Source organism: Psammomys obesus, unplaced genomic scaffold, assembly GCF_907164565.1.
Source record: "Psammomys obesus unplaced genomic scaffold, mPsaObe1.curated_primary_1811, whole genome shotgun sequence".
NCBI lineage: Eukaryota > Metazoa > Chordata > Mammalia > Rodentia > Muridae > Psammomys > Psammomys obesus.
In genome coordinates this window covers 1,924,885-1,948,044 of record NW_026590511.1, presented here as the reverse complement: position 1 = coordinate 1,948,044, position 23,160 = coordinate 1,924,885, and the positions used below count along the sequence as shown (strand labels likewise).

Below are 23,160 nucleotides of genomic sequence, written 5' to 3'. Positions count from 1 at the left end.
GGGTGGGTGGATGGATGGGTGGGTGGATGGATGGGTAGTTGGGTAGATGCATGGATGGATGAGTGGGTGGGTGCATGATGGATGTGTGGATGGATTGATAGATGGGTGGATGGGTGGTAGATGGGTGGATGGGTGGGTGGATGGATGGATGATGGATTGTTGAATGGATGGATGGGTGGGTGATGGATGGATGGGTGGGTGGGTGGTGGATGGATAGTGACATCCCCAGAAAAACTGATTGATGGAGATGTAATTATTAACACACCTTCCCTAGGGTCAAGCTTGGATCGATTGAGATGGGGCTCATGCAGGTGCTGAGGTGGGATTGAGTGGTTAGTGGGGAGGCATTAGGTGTTTATCTGAAGAACGATGTCCCAGCCTGACGACAGCCTGTGCTAAGGTCTTGGGATGGGAGGGGTGTGTCTGGGAAGAGCTGAGGGAGGCTCCTGGCAGAGCTGCGCTTAGAGCCTGGGTGATTCAGTGTTCATGGGACCTTTGGTTGTTGCTCTAGGAAGGACAGCTTGAAGATGAGGGTGGGTTCAGGGGTGAGGTCTGAGGCCACCATCGTCTTCTTTGATGACAGGGTGGGCCAGGTGGAGTCACAGGAAATTGTTCTTACTGTGAGTATCTGGCTGGGGGTCTTGGTGGATGTCTGTGATTCCAGCATCCAGGAGGCTGAGGCAGGAGGATCACCAGGCTAGCTTAGGCTGCAGAGCTGGCCAGGAGCCCGTTTCCAGGTGGGTGGGAGGATGGAGTGGCTCAGACGAATACCGCCCTCCTCAGGGATGTCGGCTTCATTCCCAGCACCGGCCGCCTGTCCCCTGCCGCCTCGAGGGTCCCAGGAGAGAACTGACACCAGCAAAGTGGCTTCTGCTCCACCCCCACAGGCCCCCTCCGTAGGCCAATAAATAATAAAGGCATCTAAAAGCCGAAAAGCGAAATAACGTGAATTTAGCCTCTTTAACGTTCCAGAATTTTTTGAGTCTCAGAAATCCTTCATCCCCCACACCCCCACACTCCCTCACCCCGCTTAGGTCTCACTTGTTGTGTGTCCTCAAGGACACTGCTGTGCCTCTCTGAGCCTGGGTTCACCTTGTGAACCATCTGGGGAGAAGAACAGCCAGTGACATGAGGGCTCCCGAGCAATTTGGGGGCGTCTGCTGAGGTGCCAGCGCCCAGTTAGCACCTCCAGCCTGGATGGGTAATTTGGGGGAATTTATTTAAACTCCAGGTTCCTTCCACCTGTCCCCAGGGTGCTCCCAGCTCTGGGTGTCATCTGTCTCTGCCCCAGGGTCATGTGCCTGGGGGCACCCAGGAACCACGCACGGTGACACCCTTGGTGTGTGTGTGGGGAGGGGCGTCCAGCCACATCAGCCAGCCCCAGCTCCCTGGCAAGGGAGCCTCGGTGAGCCTCAGCCTGCAGCCTAGTGTAGAGTCCAGCCTTTCTGACCGAATCTTGGGGACTTTTCCCGAATTCTCCGAGGTTCCCAGACTTAGGGGTGCCCAGTGCTCAGGAACCTCTTAACACGCCGTTTATCTCCGAGTCTGAAAGTGGGCGCCCGGACAAGAGGGGTGCCTTTCCTGAGTGAGGTGACAGCCTTGGTATTGGGGTTCAGACAGGAGCCAGCGGACCCTTGTGGCCAGCCCCGGGGAGGGGGAGGGGACGGGGACAGGGAGTCACTTCAGCACCGCGGACAGCAGCGCCTTCCCTGGCGCCCTCCCCGTAGCCACTTTCCCCTGGTCTGGGGATTTTCTGTGCTGGAGTCCATACTGTGTGGCCTTTTGAGCTTAGCTAGGGCGTACTGTGGCATGTCAGAGCCTCAGTTCTGTTCACGCCTGAGTAGTATTCCACGCTGTGCCCGGACCGCTGTGGGAGTCTAACCCTGCGCCTGGGCTGCCCGCACCTTTGGGTCCTTGTGAGGGTCAGAGTCCTGTCCCCTCACATGCTGCTTCTCCCGCCAGGCTGTGCCTTCCTCACGTACTGCGCCAGGGACTCGGCCATCAAAGCTCAGACGGCCTTGCACGAGCAGAAGACGCTGCCGGGGGTGAGTGTCTGTGGGGTGGACGGTGCGTCCTCCGGGCGGGGGGGCGACGGGCAGACAGGGCACAGCCTGAGAGTCCCTGTGCCTCGGAACACAGAAGGAAGTAGAAAAAGAGGGTCATAAACATGAGCATCTGTTGGGCGCCTGCTGTATGCCGGGCTCTGTGCATCACAGAAGTGATTGCTGTGTGTGGCGCAAGCTGGCCTGGTCAGAAATGAGCCTCACTGACAGGCATGGCCCTGCAAAGGCCCTGTGGCAGGGCGGGCATCAGAAAAGCTGGAGCAGAGGAGATGACAGAGAGGGATGGGGGACAAAGGGGACAGGGACACGAGGGAAATGCTGGGCAGAGCTTTCTGGCCACAAAGTAGAGGCTTGAACCTTTCTTCCTCCCCCTTCCCATCCCCAGCCTTGCACACACACACACACACCCTGCCTGGCTTCTCCTGTCACTGTGCCCATCACTCCGCCACGCGGAGGACCAAGGACCCTTTTCCCAAACATGGGCTCTCAGTCAGGGTGCGGCTGTGGAGGGCTCTTCTGGGGAAAGGCCAGGCCTGAGGTCAGGAGGGAGGACCTTGTGGCCCTGGGTGTGAGCACCGCATCGGGCCCTATGGAGGACGGAGCATCAGCCCCTGGTGGAGTGTGCCCATGGAGAAGGGAGCAGAAGAGGCTCACTGACTGACGGCTTAAGCGCGGGTCTCTCCCTGTGCCCTCAGAGCCTGTGAGCAATGTCTCGGACAGGTGGTCACACTGGCCTCCTGGCATGGAGAGGGTGGATGCGCACAGAGAATGACCCAGCCTGTGTTCACAGTACCCAGAGAGGCCCTTCTTAGGCCAGGAAGAAGTGAGGACTGTTCTGGGAAAAGGTTAACTTTTAACACTGGAAGGCCAGACACGTCTGTTACTGAGAATTTGCGAGGAGACCTCAGGTTAAAAAAAAAGTAAAGGGAGAAGTCCGTACAAACTAGATTTTCCTTTTACACGGTTCCCAGAGCCCCCGCATTTTAGATGCGTGGATGGAGAGAGCAGCCGTGGGAACCTTCCATCCCACCAACTATTCACGTCCTGTTTCCTTGCGTTTTCATCAATTTGGGCAGAATGATTGCTCCACGTAGCCCAGGCTGGCTTTGAACACGCAATCCCCTGCCTCTGCCCCCTAAGTGCAGGGTAGACTTGTCAGCAGCCGTGGACTGGGCAGGCCAAGATCCACGGCTGACACAGACAGTCATGGTCCAAATTGTGCTAAGCAGTTTTCCCGAAATAAGATCAGGCGTCAACTCAAACTCACATTTTCGGACCTTAAGATGAATTGAAACTCAGCAGCTGCTCAGAGCCATTCTAGAGCACTCTGTGCTCCGCCGGTCCGGTCCGTCTGTCCGTCCGTCCGTCCGTCGGTCAGCTCCCCCCCCCCATGTGCTGAAGGACTCCATATTTAGGGCTCTATAGAGAGACACAGCTGATAAAACTAATAGAAACACAGCTGTGGGGCCAGAACAAGGTGGGGCCTGGTGGGGCCTGGCGGCGCCCACTCAGGACCCGGAGCTTGGCATGACCCACACAGGAAGTGTCCTCTTGACGCTGGGACTCGGGAGCGAGGAACTGATGTCATTTAATTCTGAGAAATTGACATGGACCAGAAAGAACGTTCTAGACTGCAAGTCCCTCTGTGGGGCGGGGGGCACGGGAATGTGGGGACCTGGGGCTGTGTCCCTACCATTGTGAGTCCCTGTCAAGGTGCCTCCCTGGGCACAGGTGCATTTCCAGCTCTGATGGGCTCTGAGGCCACAGCTCCAGGCCGCAGTTTCCCCAACTATGCCGTGTCAGCCCAGCAGACAGGAAGACTGAGGCTCACTCAGAAAGGGAAGATGACCTGCTTGAGGTCATCTGGGATCTGGGTGCTCTGTCCCCCTCCCCAGACCCTGGCAGCCTTCTGCATGAGGATCAGGGAGAGACTGTGGCGGACCGCCACTGAGCTGTGCGCAAGCACACAGGGTACACGCTCATGAAGGATTTGCCCAGCACGTGGGTGGCTCCTACAACCCCCCTTACCCGGCCCTCCCCACTAAAAGAGTCTTCCCGAACTTTTTCAGGGCTGTGTAGTATTCTGCAGCTCAATGGCGGCCTCGTCTGTCTGGTCTGAAGTTGAGGGCATGTGCTCAGTTTTTGGTCCTATCTCAGCCTCTGGGTGGAAAGGCTTGGGGGCATCCCTCCTCCCTTGGGAGCACTACAGAAGGCCTCAGTTTTGAAAGGAACAGGGGGCGGTCTCGGGAGCAGGCTCTTGCTGGAGGCCTTGAATGCTGTGTTGAGAGACTATAAGAACAGCTGGGGAGCTAGACAGGTTGAGGTTGTCCAAAGGCCTCAGTTTCCCCATCTGTAACACACAGCTCAGAGATGAAATGGGTATGGGACACTGCCCCCCCCCCCAGCAAACTCCTACTGCTGCCTCAAAACCCACCGAAGATTTTGACCACGGTGGTCCTGGTGAACTTCTTTTTCTGTTGCCCTACTTTGAGACACTAGTGAGCGTCCTTCCTGGGGTTCCCCCCCCAGTCTTACCCAAGTGTCAGTGCAGGAGGGCTGAATGTGGAGAGGGAGGCGGTGGGAGGGGAGGGAGAAGGAGCAGAGGGGCAGCGGCACCTGGGCGGGTCGAATTCGGGGACTCCAGGGTGGAGCACGTGATGTGGGCGGGATGGGCTCTCCGTGGCCCCTTCTCTGTCGCTGTGGGGTGGAGGGGGGAACCCGGGAGTGCTGGAGACCAAGGTTGGTGATGGGGTGATGGCGACAGGGCCGGCGTCTTCCCCCCTCCCCTCCCTCCTCCCCCTTCCGCGTCTCTGAAAGATTATATTTAAATCTCTTTTGTGCAAGGCGAGATCTGAACTCGGAGGGGGCCCCACAGAGGCGGTTTCCATGGCAGCAACAACTGCCAGCTTCCGTGGGGTGAATCAGCGTTGCCATGGCAACCCCATCTTCATCTGCCCAAGGTGCTAGAGAGGATGGCGAGGAGGGTGGAGGGCCGGCGGGGGCGTGTGGGAGGGGCCGTGGGGGGAACGAAAGGCTAGATGTGGGGACCCCTCCCCTGCCTCGTCCCCCCACACTCCTCCTGGGCATCCGGAGCGACCCCAGAAGCAGAACTATCCGGTTCAGATCGCCTCCCCCCACCCCGGGGTGTGGTGTGGTACACAGGTTCAGAGGGGATGAGGTGTGGGTGGATTTGGGCGGAATCTGGCCGGGAGTGGGGAGGGCAGGTTGTGCGGGTGCCCGAGAGGGTCTCAGAGGAGGGGAGGGCCTCCCCAAGTTGGGGCGGGAGGAGAAGGATTCCGGAAGGGGAGGGGCCCAGAGGAAGTCGGAAGCACACGGGGGAGGGGAGGGGTGTGGAGAGGGGCGAGGGGGTGGGGCAGGATTTGGGGAGGGGTGGGCGATGAAGAGCGGTGTAGGAGAGGGGAGGGGGCGGGCGGTGGACTACGGGGGGGCGTTCACAGCCGGGTGGGGACAGCACTTGGGGGTTAAAGGTGAGGACACCGAGGGTCCCGCGGGGGCGGGAGAGGGCCGAGGTTTGGGGGGTCGGAGGAGGGTGCTCTGGGCTCATGGGGCGCTGTCAGGTGGGCTCCCGTGGGACAGGTTTCTGTGCCTGATGCCCGGGGACCCGAAGCAAGAGCCCAGGAGTTCCGGGGCTGCATGCGCAGGGCCTCACCTGACATGGCTCTGAGGAGGCGGGGACCCCCACTCCCAGCTCCTGGGCCCTCTTGGTCCCCTCCTTCCTTAGCCCTATCATGATAGATTTTTCCTTCTACTCTGTGGCTCCGAGGCCCCTGTCTGTGGGAGACAAAGGCAGGAGGCAGTGGGGAGCCCTGATGGAAGGGAGGATTGCTGCCTGCTTTTTGTTTGTTTGTTTGGTTTTGGTTTCTTTGAGACAGGGTTTCTCTGTGTGGTCTTGGCTGTCCTGGATTCCACTTTGTAGACCAGGCTGGCCTGGAACTCACAGAGATCAGCCTGCCTCTGCCTCCCTGAGTGCTGGGATTAAAGGTGTGTGCCACCACCGCCTGGCCTGCATGTTTTAAATTTATGTTTATTTTATTTGCAATGGTGTTTTGCCTGCATGTGTGTCTGTGTGAGGGTGTCGTGTGGGTGCTGGGAATTGCACCTGGGGTCCCCAGGAAGAGCAGTCAGTCCTCTTAACCACTGAGCCCTTGGCCTGCATTTTTGATGCTCGGTTTTGAAGGACAAATAGGAGCTCACTCCAGCCAGGAGGAGGACTCCATCCTGGGGCGGTAGGAGAGCAAATACAGCCTCCCGGATGAGGGCCCTCTCCAGCCTGTTCTTGGTCTCCGTGAGGCTGTCCTCAGGGCCGTGGGGGGGGGGGGGGGGACGCCTTCCTCTCCCAGTCATTTCATTTGTTTGTGGTCCCCTGGGCTAGCAAAGGCTTCTTGGGGAGCCCTCGAGGGAGCCACCCCAGGCTAGCCTGACTGGCACATCTGGACTCCGTATCCGGAGAGCAGCGAGGTCCCCAGCACCCTCCGTTCTGAGTTCCGGCTTGGATGTTATGTTCTCTGCTGGAGGAGGTCACCTAGCCACGCATAGACTCGGGGCTCAGACATGGACTGACTCCTCCAAGACAGAAATCGGAACGTGACATTTGCCCCCAGGGCTCTGGGAATTGGGACCGTTTTCAGAGACAGTCTGTCCTGTGGCGGAGATAGTTGTTGTTGGCTTTTGGAGGCCACCTAAGAGTTGGCCAGGCGAGTCTCACCTGCCCGGGGCTGGAGTGTACGCCGAGCCCCAGGCGGGCCACCGGGCCTGGCAGGGCTTAGAGCCGTGCTGTGCCGCTGTCCCGTGCCGCTGTCCCCGGCCACCCTGACCGCGCCCCTCCCTCCCACAGATGGCGAGACCGATCCAGGTGAAGCCAGCGGACAGTGAGAGTCGCGGAGGTAGTAGTACTCTCCCCTTGGCTGGTGGCCGCCGGCCTCTGCACCGGGTCCTGTCTGCAGCCTCGGGGTTGGGGTCCCCAGACTTCAGACCCCGCACCTCTTCTGTTCCCTCACTGGCGCTTGAAAGCCCCAAGCTGGGGGCGCGCAGAGAGGTGTGGGCAAGGCTGTAGGGGGCCCATGTTACATTGAGACGCTCGATGGAGCTCGGCCTTACTAGTCCCTGTCGCCTTCTATCTTGCTGCTGGTCGGGACAAGGCCCCTGCCCCGTCCCTCGCTCTCGCCCCATCTCTTGACTCGGTCCCCCATCTCCTGACTTCCTCCCTGATGCCCAGTGTCTCCGCTGCTAGCCCTCTCCTCTCACCCCAGTGAGTGACAGTCGCCAGAGTATGGTTTCCTTAGCAACCCGGCTCTCATCCCTGGGCAACGGGGCAGCGGGGCAGCCTGAGCAAAGGTCCTGGGGCAGCGCGGGCCAGGGCTGAGGGTCTGCGGGGCCAGCGCGGGCTCAGCGGGGCCGTGGGCCGGGGCTCCGCCCACAGGGGACCGGAAGCTGTTCGTGGGCATGCTCAACAAGCAGCAGTCCGAGGAAGACGTGCTCAGGCTCTTCCAGCCCTTCGGTGTCATCGATGAGTGCACAGTGCTGCGGGGACCCGACGGCAGCAGCAAAGGTAACTGGCTGGCGGTGGGGGCGGAGCCTCACGGAGGGGAGGGGCGGGGCTGAGTTTGGCTTGCCGGAATGGTACCGTGGGGTAGGACTGGCGGTGGGCGTGGCCTATGGGAAGGGGTGGAGCAGGTGGGGTGGGTGTTTGCGGAGAGTGATGGTTGGAACCTGTGAGGAGGGATGAGGTTGCGCCGCAGGCTGCGTGTATGTGAACTGACCGTTCTTCAGGGTTTTCCTATCCTATTCCTGTAGTGGGGGAAGGAGAAGTACTGCACTTAGGCCTGGAGAGGGGAGATGCACGCAAGGCGGATGGCTGGATGGATGGATGGGTGGATGGCTGGATGGATGGATGGGTGGATGGATGGATGGATGGGTGGATGGGTGGGTGGGTGGGTAGATGGATGGGTGGATGTATGGGTGGGTAGATGGATGGGTGGATGGATGGATGGATGGATGGGTGGGTAGATGGATGGGTGGATGGATGGAGGGAGGGTGGATAGATGGGTGGGGGGGTATATTGATGGATGGACAGACAGTTGAATGGCTGGATAGTGGAGGTAGGTGGCTTTCTGTTCAGCTGAATCTGTGGTTGACAGCTATGTCTCTGTCCCTGGAGGATGTGTGTGTGTGTTGTCTGTTCTGGCTGTCCTAGTCCCTCTCTCGGTGTGAACTCACATCTGCTGTTGTTCATGAGTGGCAATCAAGGGCTTCATTTCCCCCTTGTTCCCCACCCCTACATCCTCAGTCCTCTGATCCCTCACCTCCTCCTCCCTCCCCTCCCAGGCTGTGCCTTCGTGAAGTTTTCTTCGCACACAGAGGCCCAGGCGGCCATCCATGCCTTGCACGGCAGCCAGACCATGCCGGTGAGTGAGAGCTGCCCTTGGCTGCAGTGGGGCTGGTGGGAATGGTGAGGGCGGGTGGGAGATATGGGTGGTTGGGTGTCATCCTTTCATAGACAGATGGGCAGTGTGCAGCGCAGGCTGCAGGCCGTGAGCAGACTCTGTGTGACCAGGCACTGTCATGGGCGAGTGGGCTCTTAGCTTGTGGCATGGAAGCAGGGCCAGAGGCTGGACAATGTATAGAGACCGTGGACTCTGTTCTAAGGCAGTAAGGAGCCACAGTGGGCACAGGGTGAGGGAGTTGCCAGGCCATCTACCCAGGCTCTTTAGGTCAGGGCCACGAGTGCGCAAGGGAAAGGAGGAGGTTGAGAGCCTGGCCGGGCCGCTGAGTTCAGGTCCCCGCCTGAAGGATGTGGGCTCATGTGGAGAGACTGTAAGGAGATAACGGGGGTCCTGGTGACCCATTTGGTCAAGGGAGGGTGGGGAGCAGGCGTCCAAGGTCCCAGGTGTAAAAACACTCAGGTATGGCTGTGGTCTTTCTCCAAGGGTGGATCCCAGGAGTGTGCACCACTCAGGGGAAACTGAGTCCCCAGCCCGAGAGCTGCAGTTGTCTCCCTAACATCCAGGCAGGGTCAGGTCATCCCCAGGGCCAGTTTCCTCGTGACTGGCATCCAGGAGCGGGTGGTCTGTCCAGGGGGCCACTCGCAAGCTCGGCCCAGCATGACAAGCCCCGTGCCCCTCTTGAGTGGCCCTGGTTGGCCTGGATATGGACTCACACACAGCTGGCATCTCCGCTCTCCTCCTTGGGGAGTGCCAGAGTCCCGGCTACCCCTGCCCGTCCACCCCAACTCCACACAATCCCCCTCCAGGGAGCCTCGTCCAGCCTGGTGGTCAAGTTCGCTGACACGGATAAAGAGCGGACCCTGCGGCGTATGCAGCAGATGGTCGGCCAGCTGGGCATCCTGACGCCATCCCTCACCCTCCCCTTCAGCCCCTACAGTGCCTACGCCCAGGCTGTGAGTGGCCCCAGCACGGGGGGGCTGCCCCACCCTGCCCTCTCCCTGTTGCTCATTCAGTGTGACCCTGTCCTGGCCAGGGCTGAGCTCCCCCCACCCCAATCCAGACAGGTTCATGAGCCTCAGTCCCAGACCTTGACAGGCACCCCCAAACACAGCTACCTGCCCCGACTGACCCCTGATCCCAGGCCCCAGACTGTGGGAAGAATGGTACTGTCACATTCTGACCCATGTATTGGGTCTAACTCTGGCTAAGCCCTCGGGGTTAACATCACCCCAGCTCCTGACTCAGCCTTGATCATTGACTGATCCCTGATTCCAGGCTGAGCCCCAGATTCTAACTGAGCCTTGTTCCAAGGCAGGCTGGATCCCAATTTGGATGTAAATATTGGAGCCTTGTTTCTAAACCTAGTTCTGAGTGAAGGCTGAGCCTGGATCCCGTGTTTTACCAGATCTCAAATCCCAAGACTGATCTTGTACTCAAGCTGAATCCTGATCCACAACTGAGCCTCAATTTCTAACTTAGCCCTGAACCCAGACTGAGCCCTGATCCCAAGCTGAGGCCTAATGCCGGACTCATCCCAGATCCCAAAAGGAACCTTGATTGAAGTCTGAGCCTCAGTTTCTGACTGAGCCTTTTTCCCCAACCAAAAGCTAATGCATGTTGAACCCTAACCAAACACTCCTCTGGAGCTGAGCCCCAGTTCTTGACTGAGCTCTGATCCCGGCTTGGGCTGTCATGTCCCTCGGGACCCTGAGCTGCGCTGGGCCGGGTCACACTCACACTGCCTCTGTCCCCAGCTCATGCAGCAGCAGACAACTGTGTTGTCCACCTCCGGCAGCTACCTGAGCCCCGGCGTGGCCTTCCCTCCCTGCCACATCCAGCAGATCGGCGCCGTCAGCCTTAATGGCCTGCCTGCCACACCCATCGCCCCCACCTCTGGTGAGAGCAGCTTGGGGGACTTCAGGACACGCGGGCGGCCCCCGTCCAGGTCCCATGTCTGACCCTCTCCCCTCCTCAGGGCTACACTCGCCCCCACTGCTCGGCACTGCCGCTGTTCCTGGCCTGGTGGCGCCTATCCCCAATGGCTTCCCAGGCGTCCTGCCCTTCCCTGCCAGCCACCCCACCCTGGAGACCGTGTATGCCAATGGCCTTGTGCCCTACCCAGGTAACTTGGGAGAGTGGACTGCGTCTGGAGTGGGCCTGAACTGGGGGACACGCCACGGGCACAGCAGAGCAGGATGAGGGGTGTGAGCACGGGGAGAGGTTGGGGGAGGCTACCTCAGACCCACATACCCCGGTGGGCTCTGAGTTCAAATTCCAGCTCTAGCTGGTTTCTGGAACAACAAAATGGTCCAGGTGAGGTCAGAGGCTGGATGGGGGGGTGGCATCCAGCCAGTTTTAGGCAGGCGCCTCACCTTGTTTGCTGTTTGAGATCGGGGTCACAGGATCAGGTCCAGGTTGCCTTCAATTCTCTGTGTACCTGGGCTGCTCTTAGACTCCCTTGGTAGCTCAGGCTGGACCGAGGGCAATCCTCTAGTCCCCACCTACCAAATGACGGCTGTGAACGGCTGCACTTGGCGTGACTCTTTATTCTGTAGTCAGCCGAGACTCGGCACCGTCACAGTGAGGCAGGCTGGGCCGGAGCTGCCAGCCCGCATGCTAGTGGCCCAATCCAGGGACTGGGCCGGCTGTAGACCGCTTGGGGGTCCCCACAGGTTGCATGAGGGAGTCCGGGCAGGGGACGGGGGTGTGGCAGGTGACTGTCACAGGAGGGTTTTCCTGGGCGCCGAGGGGACAGGGTTGGAGCTGACCAGTGATGGACACACAGGTTCATTTGGTGTCTGTCATGTGCTGTAAGTGGGGGCCGAGTGCAGTGCAGGTATGAGATGCAGTTTCTCTGGCTTGCCTGTGGGGGTTTAACACCGGGAAACTGGGCGGCGCGGGCGTCAGGGCTCAGTTCACCCTCTGTCCCGCAGCTCAGAGCCCCACTGTGGCAGAGACCCTCCATCCTGCCTTCTCTGGAGTCCAGCAGTACACAGGTAGAAGCGGCCCTGTCCTGACCCTGTGGCCGGACAGCCCTAGTCATACCCATGCCCACTGCTCAGCTCAGGGCCCCGCCCCTGCGCGCGCTCGCCAGGCCCCTGTCCTGTGCGGTCTGGGGTCCCGCCCTCCATGGCCCTCTGAGGAATGTGCACCGTCTCTTAGGCCTGGCTCCTCCTCATCTCCTTCGCAGGACCCAGACTGCCTCCCCCAGACTCAGGGCTGCCTTGGCTCTCTACCCTAACTCTGTGTGTGACTCTGGCCCTGCCTCCCTCATGAGCCCTTAACCCCATCCCAGAGGCAGAGCCAGAGTCACCAAGTTCATTAGACACGATCCCATCCCGGCGCCCAGTGTTGAGTCCTGGCCGCAGTGCCATCAGCCCCTCACCCCTCCACCCCACCCCCGGGCCCAGGCTGTGATTAGCTCTAGGCTCGCTCACTTGGGGAGCCCTGCATCCTCTCCACTCTGCTCTGGCCGTGGCCACGCCCCTGTCCCAGCCCTCCATTCATAGCCCTTCCCTCCACCATGGACCAACCCCACCCAGGACCCTGCCCTCCACGCTGGCCCCACCTCACTGTGCCATGGGCCTACACCCCGCTGGGCCTGCTTCGTTAGGTTGAGGGTGGGGTGGGGCTAGGGCTGAGGGGTGGGGCCAGGGCCAGAGAGGCGGGGCTGTAGCTGGATGGTGGGGCAGGGGCAGGACGGGGTTGGGGGGTAGGGGGTGTTTGGGGAGAGTCTGGGCGGGGCAAGGGACGTGGTAGGAACTAGGCAGAATCAGGGTCTGGGGGCTAGACACAGCCAGAGTGGTGGTGGGGACGGAAAAGCTGAGAGGTCAGGCCAGGGCCTGAGGGCAGAGCTAGGGCCTGAGGGGTGGGCTCAGGGTATAAGGAGGCAAGCCAGGGCCGCAGCTTACAGGGAACCAACCAGCGAGGCGTGGTGGAGGGCAGAGATGCGAGTGAGGGTCAGGCCCATCCCTCAGGCAATCCCCCCCACCCCACCCCAGCATTTGGCTGTTGGGGCGCTACCCCCTCTAGTTCTATCCTTGTCTGGCCGTGAATGCTCCCCTGCGCCACCCCTCTCTGGCTGGTCCTGCTGCGGTAGTAGCTCTGCCCTTCGACGCAGCCTCAGCTCTGGCCCTGTCCTGCCTGACCCAGTCCCCGCCTCTCGGCCCGGCCTCACCCTCTGCCCTGGTCCTGCTACTCAGCGCCGCCTCTGCTCTCCGCAGCCATGTACCCCACCGCGGCCATCGCGCCCGTGGCGCCCAGCGTCCCGCAGCCTCCGCACCTCCTGCAGCAGCAGCGGGAAGGTGAGGCGACCCCTGCCAGCCCCGCCCTCACCTGCACTGCTGACCTCGCCCCTCCGTGGAAAGGCTTGCGGTTCCCACCCCCTATGGACAAGCGAGGAAACCCCCTTTTTGGTGCGCGTTTGTGTGAGGAGGTATCTTGGGTAAACTGAGGCCTTGCCAGTGAAGCCAAGCCTGTGGAAGGCATGCGGGAGGAAACGGGAGTCCGGAGTTCCAGGAGATATCTTGGGTAAACTGAGGCCTTCCCAGTGAAGGGCATGCAGGAGGAAGTTGGAGTCCGGAGTCCTGTGACCCAGGGCCACTCACGTCCTCTTCTGGCTGAGCACAGTGATCAGAGAATACTTAATGACTTGCCTCAGTTTCCCCAGCTGCAGTCGGGCTCCACCTGCGTAGAAGGAAGTTCCAGGCATCTGGGCATTCTCCCCAGGAGGCCCCCCTTTTACACACTCCCTGTGGACTAACAGAGGCCTGGGGAGTGGCGGGAGGTGGCACCTGAGGCCATCCCTGTGGCAGTGTGGCCTTGGGGAAGGCTCTGCCTCCCCTGTGATGGGGGCTCCGAGGAGTAGCCAGTGTCCCACCCGGGCTGCCCTGCAGCCCTCCTTCAAGTCCAAGGCAGGAGGACGGCTCGCCACCAAACATGATAACCTGAGTTTGAGCCCCAGAACCCCACAGTGAAGCGCCCCTGCCAGTTGTCCTCTGACCTCCGTACACGCACTGTGGCACATGCCCCCTAAATTTAGCTAGACGGACAGACAGCCTCCGTGCCTCCCAGCTACAGGCCTGGCTCCCTCACTGGAATGAATTCTCTCTCTCTCTCTGACAAAGCCTCACTGTGTAGCTCACACTGAGCTCATAAACACAGCAATACCCCTGCCTCAGCCTCCCAAGTGCTGGGCTGACGGGTGGGTGGCATCAGCCCAGGCTTCTTTTAAATGGCAGGTGTGTGTTACACCGCCCAAGGCCCGAGGTGTACAGGGCCTAGAGGTGGAGGCTGGCCGCAGAGGGCACGGGGCTTTGGGAGTCCCCCAGGAGGCCCTGGCTTGTGCTTCCAGGGCAGAAGGAGAAGTTCCCCGGGTTTGTTCTGTGATGGGTGGCTGGCATGTGGGGGAGTCAAGGCTCCTGGGGCCCACCTCTGCTCCCTGGCATTTCCTCTCGGTGTCTGGAGAAGCCTCCTGCTCCATCTACAGCCAGAGACAAGGACTGGACCCCAACCCAGGGGGGGTCCGCCTCCTCTCCTTGGGGGCTTTATGTCTTTCTCTCCCCCACCTACAGGTCCCGAAGGCTGTAACCTGTTTATCTACCACCTCCCCCAGGAGTTTGGAGACACGGAGCTGACCCAGATGTTCCTCCCCTTCGGCAATATCATCTCCTCCAAGGTGTTTATGGATCGGGCTACCAACCAGAGCAAGTGTTTCGGTAAGTGGACCAGCCTAGACGTCCCCAGTGAGGGGGCCGGGGCGTGGTCAGGGTGGAGCCCCGCCTAGATACCCCCAGTGAGGGGCTGTGGGCGTGGTCAGGGTGGAGCCCCACCTAGAATTCCCCAGTGAGGGGCCGGGGGCGTGGTCAGGGTGGAGCCCCGCCTAGATACCCCCCAGTGAGGGGTAGGGGGTGTCTGGCTCAGGGTGCCCGGCAAGGATAAGGTTCCAATCCTCGGTGCCACATCATTGCTGTCGGAAGAAAGCGAGGCTGTGGTCGCTGTCTCACGTTGGGAAGTCGAGCAGACTGGACTGGGTGGGAGCGAGGCCCCTGCCCCTAGAGCGTACAGTGCGAGTCCAGCGTTCTCTACAGGAAGCCAGGACCACCGTCCCTCACGAGCCCCAGTCACTTTGTCCCCTCAGGATTCGTGAGCTTTGACCACCCGGCCAGCGCGCAGGCGGCCATCCAGGCCATGAACGGCTTTCAGATTGGTATGAAGAGGCTGAAGGTGCAGCTGAAGAGACCCAAAGACCCGGGACACCCATACTGACCACGCCCACAGCCCCTCCGCGCTGTGGGTCTGGCCCCAGGTGAGCCGCCAGGCGGCCCTGTGCCCTGCCCAGCCCTGGTGTCTTCTAACCCTCCCATCCCAAGCTCACTCTCCAGGTCCTGGGGGCGGGGGTGACTCGCCAAGAGGCCAGCTGGGGACAAGCCCCTCCCCATCACCTGGTGGTTTGGGTGGCACAGAGAGAGGGTGGGCCCCGGGTGGGAAATGGAGAGACCTAGGAGCGCCCACCAAGGGGGCGGAGAAAGTTCTGAAGGATGAATAGTTGGCTCCCGTGGGGTTTGTGGTCTGGGGTGTAGGGTGTGACGGGATGGGCGGGGCTTCCGTTCCGTCCCGTGAAGCTGTTCCCGGAGCTGAGACGCCCTAAAACCAGAGAGAGGTCGCGCAGCTCACACCTCAGACCTGGGTCCCCGCAGCTGAATGCCCAGTTAAGCTTTGCCCAGGACTGAAGCAGACTTCCGGTCCGCCCCCTCCGTCCCCACCAGCTCCCGTGGACCCCAAGAGTTCTGTCCGGTGGGTTCACGAAACCCAGAGTGTGTGCCACTCACGGCCTGGGAGAACAAACATCAAAAAGCCAAATACCCCAAACAAACGAGCAAACAAAAAACCCAAAGTCAAATGTCCCCATCAGCATTCTCAGCACTTTCTTTGGGACTGACCTGACTTTAAAAGGTGGAACCAACTGCACAGTGGCCTCGTGGGAGGCAGCTGCTCAGCCACCCAGCAGCCGCCACCAGAGCACCCAGGAACACTTAGGATTTTCCTCTTTTTCTTACCCCCCCCCCCCCCCCCGCCCAGGGTCTGTCTGGCGGGGGGTCAGCAGTCTAGTGCTTCAGTGTTTTGGTCTGTTATCTAGGTCTTTTGGCTTTCTTTATTTTGGTTTCGATTAGGAAACCTGTTGTCAATCAGGAAGAACTTCCCCCCTCCGCCCCCCCCTCCCGGGACATCTGCCCACGTCTTCACTTTTAACCCAGCGTCCCTGGGCTTGGGAGGGAGATTCCCTGTCAGGAGCGAGCGCGGCCCGGCCTGGTGACTGTCAGAACTGTTGTTTCTCCTGAACGCTGGGCTTTTGTTGCTCGGACAGAGGCGGAGTGGGGCCCCGCTGTCCTCCCCGCCTCCCCTCCTGCTCCCCAGTGCCCCTCATCCTCCCCAGGACTTTTCTGTACATTACAGCCAAGTTTGGACACCAGCCCTCCCCGCGCCCCCCTCCCCCCACCCGTCTGCCACGCACGGCCCCCCAAAAATCCCGAAGCGAAGCCGCCAGGAGCCACTCGAGGTACCGAAGGCTCCGTGGCTTGTCGCGGGGCCGGGGGACAGGAGTCTGCGCCCGGGTCTGAGGGGTCCATACACTGCCAATCGACACCCGCCCCTCGGCCTGGGGACACCCCCCCCCGCCTGGGGCTCTCCAGGTCAGCCAGCCCCCCTCAGCCAGCCCCCTCCCCGCTGCGCTCCCCGTAGCCGCGCGTCGAAGTGCGCCAGTCATAGACTATATATTTTTGGAGTATGAACCACAGGGGCCAAACTCCCCGTCCCGGGCGGTGGCTCTGCGCCGGCCAGTCAGCGGGGACCAAGGACAGACAGGCTGAGGCCGGCCGGACGCCGCCCCCGCCGGACGCCACCCCGGGACCCCACCAACACCATATACCTCCAGTTCTGGGGTCTCCACGGCTGCCGCCCCCGCCCCCCTCCCGGTCTCATAGCCTTACGTGGGTGACCAGGTGTCTTTAGCTTCCGGCCGGGGAAGCCTCCTGCCCCCCAGCCCCCCGCCCCGCCCCGCCCCCCTCTGATCACCAGCCGTGAACTGAAGGTCTCGAACCTGAGGTCGCCCTGAGTCGGACCCGGTCGCTTGACACCGCGCACTCCGCACTCTTAACTTCCTCTCTCTCTCTCTCTCTCTCTCTCTCTCTCTCTCTCTCTCTCTCTCTCTCGTATTTATTTCCTTACTCACTCGGTGGTCTCTCTCTGAGCGAGCGCGAACGAGACCACGGAGCAGGGCGTGGAGGGGTGCAGGGGGGGGGGTCGGGAGGTCCTGGTGGGGGGCCGCCCTGCGCGCCGTCCGCCCCGCACCCACCGCAAAGCACACAGGCGTTAGTTCGGACGTCACGCGGGGGCGGGGGAGGGGCGGCCCGGGTCCCCCCGTCCCTTCCGACGTGTCCAAAAGCAGAACAAAAAGACAAAAAAAAAAAAAAAAAAAAAAAAAAAAAAAGGCAAAAAAAATTTTTTTTCTTTTTTTTTTTTTTTTTGTTTCTACCAAAATGTTTGTCGACTGACCCGAGTCAAAGGAGAAAAACAAAAAACAAAACACCCCCTCCCCCCCCCCGCCCCTCGTCCCGCGTTCCCGGCTCGGCGACCCCGCGCCCGACCTTCCCCGGTGAGGCTGTGTTCCGTCCGCGTGCGCGAGCGCGCGTGCCCGGGCGCGGGCCCCGCCGCGTGCGCGCCGCCGTGCGCGCCGTCTAGTTCATGTTTACGAGCTGTAAATACCATTTTTATACTCCACGCGAGAGACCCTATGTGATTTGTACGACCGGCTTTATTTCTGCTACGGCCCATTTCGGGACGCCCCGGGCGGAGGCGGGGGGGGGGCCGGGGGCGGAGGGGGGTTCTGGAGGGGGCGCCCCGGCCTCCTGCCCGCGCGCGGGGCGGCTCGACGGCGCGGCCGGGCCTCCTGGGCCGCTCGGCGGGCGCCTCTGTCTGGCCTAGAAAACCGAAAAGTTTATTTAATAAAAGTCTTACTTGTTAATAGCGACTCCCCCCTCGCCTTGTTGTCTGGCCGTGGCGCCCTGCAGAGGCGGGCGGGTCTCTGGGTTCGAGGCCAGCCTGGGCCACACGGAGAAACCCATCCTCGGAAAACAACACAAAAACACATAACCGAATCTGTTAGCGGGGTCCCTAAAATCTGCAAATTCAGCGTGTCCACACCCCCACCCCCGGGCCGGAGTCGTTCCGTGCACACAGTGACCTCCTCCTTCGCCTTCGCCCATGGAAACGGCATCAACAAAGATGAACCTCACCTGGCAGAGGCTGAGGCAGGAGAATGGCAAGGTGAACTCCTGCCCGGGCAGCACTGTGAGATTCAGCCCGGAAACAGAAAAATAGGAAAAGGTGAGACTAGGGGCTGGAGAGATGGCTCAGAGGTTAAGAGCGCTGGCTGCTCTTCCAGAGGTCCTGGGTTCAAGACCCAGCACCCACATGGTGGCTCACAACCATCTATAGTAAGATCTGGTGTACAGGCAGAATGTTGTATAAATAATAAATAAATGTTAAAAAAAAAAAAAAAAAGATGAGACTAAATGAAAGAAAAGAAGTATTTTTTTTTTTTGAGATAGGGTTTCTCTGTGTAGACCAGGCTAGCCTCGAACTCACAGGGATCCACCTGCCTCTGCCTCCCGGAGTGCTGGGATTATAGGCGTGCACCACTGCACCCAGCAGAAAATAGGTAAATTTTAAGATAAGTTTTAAAATGAAGTTAAAGTTGGAGACAAAACAAATGCATTTCAATCGGAAATTAATTAATTTTTAGGTAAGTAGCCTACAAAAAGGCTCAGCGGGCTGGGGCAGGAGGATTACTTGAGCCTAGGAGTTTCAGGCCAGCCTGGGCTACGTAGAGGGGTGGTGGCTTCGTAAGCCTCTTTGGAGAGTGAGCGCTTAGTGGTCTGCGTGTCCCTGACTACGACAACATGCAGGAGAAGATGGACTCATAAAGAGAAAAGGTCCCTGGGGCCACGGCCCTGTGTTCTCAGCACTGTGTCGCCTCCCAGATATGAAACTGCTCTGACAGCATCAGGGTTCTGACATGGGCTCTGGGACTCGAACTCTGTTCCTCATGCTTCGGCAGGAGGCTCCTCCCCGCCCGGTTCCTCCTGGGGTCTTCGAGCTGCACCTGCTCAGTCCATCACCCCCCCACCCCCACCCCCCGCCAACAGCCTCTGACCCTCAGCCTGGTCAACCAGAGCGACATCTGCCCTCACCTCTCCTTTTGCAGCTGCGGAAACTGAGGCACAGGGTCTGTGAAGGCTGCTAGGCTTGGACCGTGGCCTCTCTCTGCCTGCCCCTCCCATCCCCGTCTCCTGCCATCCTGGCCCCACATCTGGGGTGACTGGACGGAACTGGGGGGGGGGAGACCACAAGATGTCAAGGCAAATTCCAGCGGTGGGCGTGAGGGGGTTGCACAGCTGAGAGGGGGGTAACTGTGGGGAAATGCGACTGTGGGAGGTGCAGCTGGGGGGGGCGAGCGGCTGCTGGGAGGGGGGCTCCCGGGCCCCTCCTCTCTGGTCACCAGCCAGACCCAGGAGGCATGGAAGCCGCCTCTGTGGCAACCGCTGTTTGTCTGTCCACTGCCAGCAAAGCGCTGCCCCATGCCTGGTGTCCGTGGGGACGGACAGCATGACATGACACTTAAGATCTCTGAGACCCGGTTTTCTTGTCTGTAAAATGGGGACAAAGGAGGGAAACTCAACCACCCTCTCAGGAAGAGCAGAGACCGGCTCCCCAGGGCCGCCTTCCAGCCAACAGGCAGCTTTTCCCCTGGGAAGTTCCTCCTGCGGTCCACCTTCAGTCCTTCCTGCTGCTTGTTAGAGCCAAGCCGCCCGACCCTCCCAGCAGCAGAGTCCTCATCTCCGGGGCACACAGTTGATGCCCCATAGACGCACAGTGACAATAAAGTAACAGGATGGGGCCTGCTGCCTGCCCCCTCCTGTGCGCTGTGGCCTGGGAGGATGAAGGAAAACACAACCTTGACATTCTGGTTTGTTTTCCTTGGCGTTTTAATTTTTGAGGCAGGTTTCCTCTCTGTAGCCCAGGTTAGCCTCAGACTCACAGCGATCCTCCTGCCTCAGCCTCCTAAGTAGCCCCCCACCCTCCTACAGGGGTAGTTTAGCTTCAGCCTGGAGACACAGAGGCCCGGAGAGGCCCAGCCGCTCACGCAGATTCACACAGCCTCAAGTGCTCTCCAGACTCAGGCCTGGGCACCCCAGCCCACATGGAGGAGCCCTGGGTGTCCCAGCGTGTCCCCGGCCTGGCAGGAGGGGGCGGCCGCGTGCTTCCGGGGGGCGGGGGGTGTTCATTCACAAATCCAGGGCCGCTGGGACTGCAGCCGCCTCCTGGGCTGTGGGTGGCCTCTGTCCCCGCCCTCCAACTCGCCCTCCCCGGCCGTGTGCCCCCTCCCCTTGTCCCCGGCACCCTCCTCCTCCGACTCACTGGGCTCCACGGAGCGCGGCACCGGCGCCTCCGGGGACTTGGGGCCATCTCCGCCCGGCATGGAGGTCCCAGGGCCCCCGGTGTCCGGGAAGCCAGGGGAGACGTCCGTCAAATGGCAGCTGTGCTACGACATGACAGCGAAGATGTGGTGGATGGTGAGTGCCCGTCCCAGCGCCCCAGCGGGGGGCCGAGGAGGGCGTGGGGACCCTCCGCGCGCTCACAGTGGGGAGACCGAGAGGCCCAGGGCGACTTTCCTGTCTTTCTACCTGGGAAGGAGGCTGAGGCCACTAGGCCTTGACCTGGGACCGGACAGGCTCCCAGCTCGACCTGTGCACGGGAAGGGGCTCCGGGGGTCCCCAGGGCCCCGGCTGAGGGTCCCACCGTGTGCCCGGCCTGAGCCCCGGGTGTGTCTGTGTCCACGCGGGAAACGCACCCACTTGGGGCACCGTCACTGGCTGAAGGGGGGTGGCGGGTTGTTTTCCTGTCTGTGGGTCCTTCTGGAGGCGTCTGGCGGGGTTGGGGGGTGTCCGGGGGTGGACTTGGCTCCGACAGAGGGAAGCCACGGCCGCCTGTCTGTCCTGGGCACCCAGCTGCCCAAGAATCATCCGCTTGTAGCCTTCGTGCGGTTCCGGTCGTGCACACGGCGGTGTGGACCAAACGCTGCCGCTGCCTCCCCCTCCCCGGGGCCACAGGTTTGGGGTTGGGGGTGAGGTCTGTGGGGTGTAGGGACCAGGGACAATCGGGCCTTGAGGTGGGATGAGGGGCCTGGTTGCGGGTGGCACTCCTTGGAGCTTCTGATGTCCGGCCCAGGCGGAGGTCCAAGGGCCCTTCCCCCCACCCCCGCAGAGACGCAGAGAACCCGCAGGACATGCACAGAACCTGTGGTCCAGTCCGCAGCTCTCTCCGCACTCAGCCAGCACTGAGCACCTACTGTGCCCAGGGTCTGTCGCCATCATGGCCCCTGTTCTCCTGACTAGAACTCCAGGGGGAGACAGGGAATTCAACTAATGATGTATAATAGATGGAAAATAGTCGGGGTGGAGGAAGGCAGGGGACTGTAGGGGGACAGGAACCAGGGGACCTCCTGAGGGTGGGAGATCTGAGCCAAGGTGGTGGAATTTATCAGCAGAACTACCAGACTGCACAGCCAGAGTCCGACCGAAGGCGCCGGGCAGCTGTGCAAAGGCCCCGGGGTGGGGTGCGGCCTGGTGTGATGGGGGAGACCCCTGTGGCTGGGCAGAGGGAGGAAGGAGAGGGGGCAGGGCAAGCTGCCGGGAGGACTTGGACTGTGACCCCAGAGGAAGTGGGAGAGGGCAGCGGTGGCCGAGGGGACTCAGCCCGGATCTTTCTGGAAGTCCCCCGGGTTCTGAGGGAGGACGGCAGGGCTGGGGCTGATGTGGCGCTGGGGAGGAGGACCCTGTGGGGGGAAAGTGGGGTCTTTTCAGACCATGAACCGCTGGGATCTGGGGTTCTAGAGGAGGCCCAGAGACTGAGCTGTGAGAATCACACAGTGAGAGGGGCAGAGAGGAAGGCAGAGGTCAGAGGTCAGGGCATGCACCGTTCAGTCTGCAGACAGTGGAGGAAAACCAGCCCCAGTGTCCAGAAGAAAGGGGCAGGCGGAGCTCTGCGAGTTCAAGGCCAGCTGGGTCTACAAAATAAGTTCAGGGCAGCCTGAGCTACACAGGGAGACCCTGTCTCAAAACAAAATTAAAAATAAAATAAGTAAATAAACATGAATAAAACTGGAGATGGCCGGAGTGCGGGTCAGTAGCAGAGCCTTTCCCGGGAGTGTGCAAAGGCCCTGGAGTCAGGTGAATGGGTGTGAATCCAGCCATGGGAGGGGACTCAGCCCGCAACAGCATTCCCTGCGCTCTTGTCTCCTTGACATGTGTGTGCCTGTGAAGGCCTCAGAGGAACTGACCCTGGGGGGTGGGGGGGCGGGGTCGCCCTCCTTACCTACGCTTCACCTGTGGGGCAGGGCCTCTCCGGCCTGGAGCGCCCCGACTGGCTCCCTGATTGGCTCCCGGGTGCTCCTGCCCCGTCCCCCCGCAGCTGGGTTTTGACAGAAGCTCCGGGACTCGAACCCTGGTCTCCTGGTCCGTGCTGCTCCACAGGCACCTCGCTGACCTGGCATATCCCTGCCCCTGAGGACTTCATTAACTGAGCCAGCCAGGAGGCTGTGACGGCCCCATGGGCGGGTGACGCGGTGAAGGGCGCTGCCCGGGGTGACAGTCACAGAGACCAAGCAGGAGGGAGTGCGGTTAGAGCCAAACGGAAGTCCTCAGCGGCTGCCCTGACCGGGCACCGGCTGTGTGTGTGTGCTGAAGCAGGGTGCGCCGGCCCTGGGGGTGGGGGCAAGCGCGGGTCGCTTCAGAGGGGGAAGGGAGCGAGGGTGGCCTGGGGAGAAGGAGTGATGGAGGCTGGGGCAGGGCCGTCTGTGCAAAGGTCCTGGGGCAGGATGGAGCCTGGAACCGAGCAGCTGGGCGGAGCCTGCCTCTGGGGCAGAGGCCGGGAGGAGCAGAGGAGCAGGGGCCGGGCCGGGTTCGGCCCCGGGAGCGTGGAGGAGGCCAGACAGGTGGAGGCCCGGCCGCCGAGCGCCGCCCGCTGCCTTCCGCTGCCGCCCGGCGCCACCCACCGCCTCCTGCGCCGCGCTGGGGTGCAGGGTCCCTGGTCGCTGTCTCCGCAGCCCGCGCCCGCCAGGCCGCCGCCCACTCTGCCCACATCTGAGGCTCGGCGGAGCCGGACAGTCTGCTGCAAACCACGGAATGTTCCCCAGAGCGCCCGGCGGGATGTTGGGGGGCAGAGGGGGCGGGGGACCCAGCCGAAAGGCAGAGCAGGCCAAGCTGGGGCCACGGGGGCAGCCTCGGAACCCTTGGCACCCGCAGCCCCAGAGGCCGAGCCCAGAGATGTGGGGCCCCCACCGCCGCGGAAAAACGGAAACGGAGCCGTGAGGAGCGGCTCGCTGTCCACGCTTGTCCACGGGGACAGACCGGGAGTCGGGATTTTGAACTCAGGCCTTTGGGGACAGAAGGAGCTGGAAATGCTGACAAACCGGGGGGTGCGGTGTAAAAACCAGTCATACACAGTAGATAGGAATGGACGGATGGGTGGGTGGGTAGGTGGATGGGTGGGTGGGTGGATGGATGGGTGGGTGG

General features: G+C 61.3%; 1 protein-coding gene across 4 annotated transcripts in view; it reads left to right on the top strand.

Moving 5' to 3' along the window:
• Celf5 (CUGBP Elav-like family member 5) overlaps positions 1-17,398 on the top strand; it is a 21,072-nt gene extending 3,674 nt beyond the window's left edge. For 2 of the 4 annotated variants that reach the window (XM_055607649.1, XM_055607651.1), the window contains exons 2-12: positions 1,963-2,045; positions 6,919-6,970; positions 7,504-7,632; positions 8,409-8,488; positions 9,334-9,480; positions 10,282-10,423; positions 10,503-10,649; positions 11,461-11,523; positions 12,751-12,831; positions 14,101-14,244; positions 14,667-17,398. In XM_055607649.1, the coding sequence (XP_055463624.1) occupies positions 1,963-2,045; positions 6,919-6,970; positions 7,504-7,632; positions 8,409-8,488; positions 9,334-9,480; positions 10,282-10,423; positions 10,503-10,649; positions 11,461-11,523; positions 12,751-12,831; positions 14,101-14,244; positions 14,667-14,794 (1,196 nt within the window). In that variant the 3' untranslated portion in view covers positions 14,795-17,398. Of the gene's footprint in view, positions 1-1,962; positions 2,046-5,089; positions 5,226-6,918; positions 6,971-7,503; positions 7,633-8,408; positions 8,489-9,333; positions 9,481-10,281; positions 10,424-10,502; positions 10,650-11,460; positions 11,524-12,750; positions 12,832-14,100; positions 14,245-14,666 lie in introns of those variants that run through there. The other 2 variants (XM_055607650.1, XM_055607652.1) reach the window with 2 other exon arrangements.
• Positions 17,399-23,160: the final 5,762 nt, after the last annotated feature.